Here is an 8,475-nt window from a genome sequence, read left to right on the forward strand (position 1 = left end):
TGGCATAAGATTGTCCAACTCCACAGAGGAGACTTGCGCCTCAATCTGATGGACTGGGAAACTGGATTCCAACCTTGCGATGATGTTCTTGAGTCTCTGCTCGACCCCAGGTATCGTAAAGCCGTTCTTATTTATGCCCGTTGTTACACAGAGGGCAACATTTCAGTTCATTATCATTTCGCTTTCAGTTATCTGGAATTAGACATAGAACTAAATTATATTTAAGGCACGGTTACACTTCTCAAGTCTGAACAACATGTAATGATAATATAATTGTCCATTGCGGTGAAGTTATTATGCACTCTTTGGAATCGTTTTTATCCTGATTTATTCTTGTGCTGAATTTGCAAAACCAAAAGATTTTACTATCAAACAATTTTTAAAGATTCTCCCAGAATATTGTAATTAAACAGAATTGGACTGTAGAACAGAATTGGACTGTAAATTTTGAAATATTAAACTTGATTATTGATTTTTGCTCGCGAGTAAGTAATTGATTTATACGGGTAAGTATTGATTTAATTTTAATGTCTAATTCATTGATCCTTAAGCGGTCGATTGCACAAATAGAATGTGATCTCCCAGACCTGAGGTAACCGGGAAATTCCATCGCACCTGAGAGTGTTTTTTGTGAATGAAGTAATCAACTTAATGTACACTGTACATATGGCAGGTGAGATAAATGATTACTCTGTGCCCTGGAATTTACGAGTCGGTTTGCTGCTGGAATTCAACTCGTTCTCCATGAATTCCTGGTGGACGATTGCGAAATAAAATTTGCGTGGATAAATGTAAAAATGCATCGTTCATGAAACAATTGAGCGGAACCGACTTAGCCATGAATCACTGAAAGCGTCTTTACAGAGTGAATGGAAGTCTGCTAGGGCCGGCGCCCAAATAAAAATTAAGAGTGGAGCACCTATGTGTTTAAGATGACTATAGGCGGACGCCACAGATGGAGCAGCTATGATTTATACAGTGAATTAAGGGTGGCGTGCACCACCTTTACCACACCTATAACCTGTCTATGGCCCCCCTACCTGATAAGCTGTTCTTCCGCAAATAACTACCCATTGGCACCAGTGGCACATTGACGAGCCACCGATGGCCACTTTTTAGAATGAAATCTTAAAAATTTTTTAACTTAGTTTCTAATCCGATGCTTATGTATTTACTGACATAGTTCCACACAATCAGCATTGTAAGGGCAGCGTACATAGATGTACCACGATAGTACAAGTAACAATATCAGACATGTAGCGGGAACAAATTTTCAGAATACCATACACATACCTCGTGAGAAATCGAGCTGATGAAACTCCCTGCCTGCAGGATTCGAACTCCGGTCTCCCCCACGCGAAGCAGAGCCTCTACCGTTGAGCTATAGGAGAGGACTAGGCACTAGAGTAATTTTAAAATATTTGACTGAAGTATTGCAAGTATTAATTTCATCGAATGACAAGAAGTTAGTGCTACCACCGTGAAGATTAGATGGTTCCATCAACAATTTTATTTGAACATGCTGCTACATTCAAATAAACAGCCACTGAAACAACCTCCGTTTATTCGTAACGAACGATGGTTCAGCTCAGAGTAAAGGCTACGGGAAAATGCTTGATAAGCATCGAAGTTTCATAGTGTGAACATTACACCAATTTTGACAGCGGTTCTATTCGAAATATTTTATCAAGAACATTCTTGCGTGATATAAGAATTGATATCACTCGATTATTTTGAAATTTCAGGCGTGAATTACCGCTCCACTTCGTGTCACTATTTTTCTCTTGCATAATCTTCAATCTTTTGCGTCCAAAAGATACCAGGACCAATCTAGTATAAATTTAGACTTAAAATCGAAATAATTATCGGACTGTATAAGCAAATTTGCCTAAATAATTAAATTCCACTATCGAAGTAAGCGATTTGAAAGACGAATTTTTATTCGTATCCCGGAAAGTAAATAAATTTGTATTTATTCGTAAATAACCCGGAAAGCACGTATTTCAAGCAGGACATGGTAAAGATTAGTAGGAAGCAGGTCATAGTAAAGATTAGTAAGATTAATAGGAAGCTCAACGCCGACTCCCGTAAACCCATTACCCAACTCCTGTGAACATCTGCTTCCTCGACTGCTCGCTGTGCTTGGGAGCCGCCTATATAGCCGCTGTGCTTGGGAGCCGCCGAGCCGCTGTGTTTTAGAGATGCCTTACCTCTACAGACTACGTCGACGTGGCTATAGAGTTTAGATAAATGGGGCGATTTGATTGTCAATATTATATAACACACTTAATCGATCCATACAATTTATACTTAATGATACAATAATTAGTCTGAATTGATCGCAATATTTCCAACACAGCCAGTTGGCGTATAAGCATAATTCGTAATAAATTTACTCAATATCTCATGTGAACATAAAAAATTGGATTCGCTATCATCTTTTGAGAAACTTTTTTTTGCGACAAAAATTTTCTATTGTTCTGCGGACAATTTATATCAGGATCAATCTGATACATGCCCAGTGGCTTCACTTTGGTTTGGAAAATTTGTGAACACCTTGCTCCTATCTGTCAGTTTTACTCGTACCTACTGAATTCATGCTAAATTTGCGCTAAATTTTCTTAACAGAACTTAATCTTAAATGCTAAGCACACAGAACGTTTCGTCTCAGAACGCCGAACGAACGTCTGTACGCCAAGCACAAGTCATGGTTTCGTCTTAATCTCGAATGACCTGCAACCCAAAAACACCTCTCTACGTTGGATAAATTACAGTGGCAAATATCTTCGTGCACTGTGCAGTTTGGGCAAACGGTTATCGGTGGCTCACAAGAGATTTGTCTGCAATGAGTGATATATATTTCAGACCCTATAAATATCGATGATTCATCGATTACTCCCACCTATACTCGCCACTCTTTCGATTTATAGGTGTTTTATTGTCGATTTTCGGCAGATCTGGCCACCCACCGTTACGCCACCTATAATCTACTATCGCCACCTATAATCATCGGTGCTCCACCCTTAATTTTTATTTGGGGCGCGCAGAGGTCCTGTCCTGGGGTGGGAAAAAATGTGTGCGATTACCAGAAGAACTGACGACTGCTGCAAAATTTTTATGATAAATCGAAACGATTGTGTGTAAATAACGAAAATTGATAGAAATTATAAATAAATAACCATGGATTCTCGTTTATTCATGTTTAAAGAATTGAAAATTTCGTTTCAAATCAGTTACTCTGTGCGTCTAACTATCCGAAGAAAATTAGAACAAACTCGTTACCAAAGTATTCTCTGAGAAATCTTGCTCCGCGCTCCGCTCATCTCCGAGCCTCACCGACGTAAGGTTAGACGTTGAGTTTCGAATTTATCTAGTTTAGGATATAAATGTAACTCTAAACTATTATCCTACAGGCCAAGGATCAAGGGCTTCAAAGGTTGCATCAGAACATTTTCTGGCATCACAACTCTGGCACAAATAGCCTCTGCTGCAGAATATCTGCACATCCACGTTGAGGCTCCGCTTGACCTCAGACCTCTGCCACGCAAATGTCGATACCTGCGTAAGTGTTTGCTGCTGGACGTTTGCGATATTCCTATCATTTCGATTACAATAATCCTACATATTTACCCTTCTAAAAGAATTTAAAAGCAAAGAAAACGCCAAGAAAATTCACCATATCGATTTTGAAAACGTTTCGGAGTCCAGCTCCATCATCAGTTCGACTAAACTAAAAATGAATAAAATCATTTTATAAGTCAAAATTCAAAGACAGTCATAAAACCTGAACATGACCTAACATTATATCGAAATATACAGGACTAGATTGGAACAACGACATGTATATAAAAGCCTAGCGATTCACTATTTCCAGATTATATGAACTAAACGCATTATTGTGATACGGTTTTCGTTTGAAGATATGTAGAGACTCCAAAATTCTCAAATCCGAGTAGCCAGAAGTGGAACCGAGTATCCTGAAATCACTCTCAGATACAGCCACGTCGCACTGTTCAGCATGGAGGCGCACGGAAGAATGAGGAGGCTTGGCGAGAGGCAAGTTAGAACAATAGCGCCTGCCACGGTGTTCAGAAACCCGGATGTAGAAGTTACGCGACGTCATTCCAACGTACGCAGATGCATAGCGTGCACAACTGAACTCATAGACCAGGTTTGATCGCATCCGAGCAGGAATAAATATTTCAAACACAACATCTTTAGTTCTCTAGACATAGTTACAGAAGCACTAGCAAAATGGGGCAATGTGCAATAAATAATTTTTTTATGTGACTGAATGCGATAGTAAGAAAATTATTTATTGCACATTGCCCTATTTTGGTAGTGCATCTGAAACTATGTCCAGAGAACTAAAAATGTTGTGTTTGAAATATTTCCCGAATTTAAATTTGCATGTTATGCTGGTAAATAATTTCAAAATTGGTTCTTTCTTCAGGTATAAGGATGTTATTCCTGCTCGGATGCGATCAAACCTGGTCTATGAGTTCAGTTGTGCACGCTATGCATCTGCGTACGTTAGAATGACGTCGCGTAACTTCTACATCCGGGTTTCTGAACACCGTGGCAGGCGCTATCGTTCTAACTTGCCCCTCGCCAAGTCTCCTCATTCTTCCGTGCGCCTCCATGCTGAACAGTGCGACGTGGCTGTATCTGAGAGTGATTTCAGGATACTCGGTTCCACTTCTGGCTACTCGGATTTGAGAATTTTAGAGTCTCTACATATCTTCAAACGAAAACCGTGTCTCAATAATGCGTTTAGTTCATATAATCTGAAAATAGTGAATCGCTAGGCTATTATATTCTTGTCGTACCCCTAGGACTAAGTTGTTTCAATCTAGTCTTGTTTATTTCGATATAATGTTAGGTCTTGTTCAGGTTTTATGTCTGTCTTTGAATTTTGACTTATAAAATAATTTTATTCATTTTTAGTTTAGTCGAACTGATGATGGGGCTGAACTCCGAAACGTTTTCAATATCGATATGGTGAATTTTCTTGGCGTTTTCTTTGCTTTTAAATTCCTTGTGAACTCAATTGCGATACAAGCAGACTGATAATATAAGTACTTATTCACCCCTCTAAGTATATCATCGGCTGCTTTGAAATTAAATTTTATGAGTTCATTTATAAAACATTGCTTAGGCTGCTTTTACAACGAATCATACGATTATATAACCACTTATTTAATTAAGAGCGCCAAATCTCGTCCCGTTGTAGCGGGCCAGCCTAGGCCGCGCTATAAGTTTTCTTCAGCCGCCGCACCTCTCTAACTAAGACTGAAGAGAAAAAGTATGCGTAGGTAGTTCTCGCGGGAAGCAGCGGATTGCTAGTAAGCAGCCTACCTTTGCCTGACCTGCCGCACTTGTAATGACTGTAAATATCTGTAATTTATGTCCATATAATGTTTGTATTCGTGCATTTAGTGATAGTCTTGTGTCGTGGATGCCGGTTTTCCATGAAATTTAAGTAAACCTTATGACCTTTGAAAATTTGCTGAACCAGTTTTGATTCATCCTCGTAAGTTAGGGCCCGCTTGCTAAGACTCAGTAACTGTGTATGGAGCGTAGTTATCCCGCTGCACCGTGCCTCCTGAAAACAAATTCTGGTTCATGAGGAAGTAAGTTCCCGTAACAAGAGAGCAAATTTCCCGCGTAAGTTCCCGAAAGAATTAGCTACAATTGATAGTCAAGTAATTTGCGAAAGGAGAATTTCTTTCAGTTGTAATGAAACAACAACTGAGAGAATCCCTTCCAAAAGTTGTTTACATCCGAGGTAGAGACAGGAACTTGTTCTCTTTCCTTGTCAGGGAATTAATATTCGTTATCTAAGCAAAATATAATGGGAATTCAAATTTTTCAAGTAATTCTGATTCATCTTGTTCTTCATTCACCTAGTTGGAAAATACTTGTATAGATTACATTGTTTGCCGCGTATACTTTATAGATGTCCAGTAAAACAGCGATACAGATGTAACAGCGAAAAGTCGCTATTACTCAGGTCTCTTGAGTACGGAGCATTGGGAACCACTTCAAAGCTGGTTGCACGTAGAAACTGTTCCTTCACGTTATCCCCCACGTGCTGGTGAGTTGTATTGGTGGAAGAGGACACGCGCTACCTTCTTTTGAATCGCCGCACCCGCGTACGCGCATCTATGACACCATCACCGCATGTCTCAATCAACTGGCGATGAAATTAAATTGATGTCTCACCTAACAAATGCAGAAAACGAATGATTACACGCTGGTCGTATAACAAAAACATCACTATTTTGAGGTATCGAAAATAACCCAAACGCTTGTCGCTTCCGCTAGAGGTTCTCCTTGCTGTAGAAAGCTGCAGTCTGTAGTACGCATTTGCAAAGTGTGCCCGCTCATTTTAAAATAAATGGGATGTGTCTATCTAATACCAATCAAGAAAAAAACATCGGAGGCGTTTTAACTTGAATGCACCTCATTTTCGTCGCCTGTAGACGCGAATCAACTTCAAGTAAAAGAACTCTAAATATTCATAAAAAACTCGATGTCCAGCAAGCAAGCGAGCGGAATGGGTTTGTGAAGTGTCCGAGGAGTCAGTATACAAAATAACTTGCTATACGTCAATAGTTTTCTGGTAAGGATGCTTGGGCTCAATTGGTAAACGGGCCCTGTCATCACGATGATAATGGCAGTCAAATATATGATTTAGGGGTAGGGACACTGCACAAAAAGGTTTGAGCCGACTATTGCTATATAAGTGCCACACGAACTCTTGTATAACAGCTCTTCATTGTTGATGGACAAAAAGGCACTGCACTTTTAATATAACGCTAATAATTACAAGATAGACACTCAAAAAGTGAATGGGTAATTTATTCCTAATCATGACACAATTTCCTACTGACAGACGAGCATTTAGCGGGCGTAGCGGGCAAGTAACAGCCTTGTCGCCAGACCATGCCTAACATCAGTGTATTCCCCCATAGGAATTTACGTGCCCTTGATGAGCACCACAATGGTAGCTGTGCCGCTCCCAGATCTTCCTTCTCCCCATCTGACGGTGCTGGGGGTTGCGGCTGGGAGCGCGGAGGCCGTGGCCCAGACGGTGCTCGCTTACGCTCCCTCCAGCAAGTGGTTAGTCGGATGTAATTATCAAGGTGTAGTTTTGAACTGACTGCCATGAAATTTAGTATTATAACTAAATATTTATTTACTTTTACTATTATTTAATATTATTTTAATTATAAAACCAATTACATTAATTCAACTACTCGTAACTGCCTTGAAAAACTTTCTGTATCATGCGTCTGCGCTCAACATGATTTGTCTTGATTTATCAAAAGAATTCATTATTCTAATAAATTAACTAATGATTCCAGATGAACAAATGAGTACAAGGCAACTCAAGATGGCGTTCTGTGAATTTTTTCTTACTTACTAATTGAAGTGATGAATAATTTCACCCTTCGACAATTTTTTTCGACAGTTTATTTTTTTTGTAAATTAGATATCTAGAGAACACCAGTCCTAAAGTTTTGTGTGTCGTCACATTGTCAGCAAAACTTATCGTTGGTGTGGTTTGCATGTGCCTCTCTAACATTGCTCGTACCTGCCGCCTAATGTTTATTACTGTCATATGGTATATCACACTGAGCAAAATGAATGGGCCATATTGTCCCGATCTAGTGACACGTATTTTCTACCAACAGCACCAACAGCTAAGACGTAGCGTTGATACACCTTTTTACCGGGACAAACTGGGTCGAGATGACCTACACGAAGGAAAAAATGTGTTATTATTTGGACAAAGTCTAACTTATTTCCGTGAGTGCAGGTACTCCGACATCGCCTTGCATTACCCGGAGCTGAGCGAAGAGGAGGAGCGGCGGCTGCTGACGCTGCTGCACATTCAATAAAAAATTGTGTGAAAAATCGTCAGCTGTTTTCATTTTTACGATGCAATTGATGTAACTTTTTGATGTCCAAAAATGACTGCTGAAGTTTATCTGTTTCTCATTTATCCTGAATTAAAGAGCTTCGATTACGATGAAGCGTTTGACAGATCGCTAATAAGATGTTTAGGCAAATTTTACTCGGAATAGTTTTGTAGCAATATCATTCCTAAACGTATTATACATGAGTATGATGAATAGTAATATAATATTATATTGAATTTATACTCATTTAACAGAGATTTTAGACCAAATCCGCCAATATTCATACGCGTAACTATCTTCAATGATGTCAGCGCGCAATACTGACCCATACTGACGAACAATTTGATGCGGGTCTCAAATTCCCACTTAACCAATTCCATGGGAACAAACTGTAAGCTCGTCTTACTTGGCTGCTAATATTCTCGATATAAATCCAATCCCTAATGATTCTCCAATGCATTCATTTACTTTCCATAGTAATATTTTTCAATGCAGTTCAGATACCACAATATCTTCATCCTGCATTACGTTATTGAACAAAAATGAA

General features: G+C 39.3%; 1 protein-coding gene across 1 annotated transcript; it reads left to right on the plus strand.

The window, feature by feature from the left end:
* Positions 1-14: 14 nt before the first annotated feature.
* LOC108673836 lies at positions 15-7,907 on the plus strand. Its single transcript, XM_018161714.2, has 4 exons — positions 15-110; positions 3,414-3,562; positions 6,978-7,125; positions 7,826-7,907. The coding sequence occupies exons 1-4, from the start codon at positions 49-51 to the stop codon at positions 7,905-7,907; spliced, it is 441 nt and encodes a 146-aa protein (XP_018017203.1). The 5' UTR covers positions 15-48.
* The last annotated feature ends 568 nt before the right edge of the window (positions 7,908-8,475 follow it).

This window comes from Hyalella azteca, unplaced genomic scaffold (assembly GCF_000764305.2).
Source record: "Hyalella azteca isolate HAZT.00-mixed unplaced genomic scaffold, Hazt_2.0.2 contig11881, whole genome shotgun sequence".
Classification (NCBI taxonomy): Eukaryota; Metazoa; Arthropoda; class Malacostraca; order Amphipoda; family Hyalellidae; genus Hyalella; species Hyalella azteca.

Bases quoted from the DNA above. Each gene is read 5' to 3' on its own strand.
- LOC108673836 (XM_018161714.2), top strand. From the start codon at position 49: ATGGACTGGGAAACTGGATTCCAACCTTGCGATGATGTTCTTGAGTCT. The intron at 111-3,413 runs GTATCGTAAAGC...ATTATCCTACAG, and splicing joins GAGTCTCTGCTCGACCCCAG to GCCAAGGATCAAGGGCTTCA. The intron at 3,563-6,977 runs GTAAGTGTTTGC...ATTCCCCCATAG, and splicing joins ACGCAAATGTCGATACCTGC to GAATTTACGTGCCCTTGATG.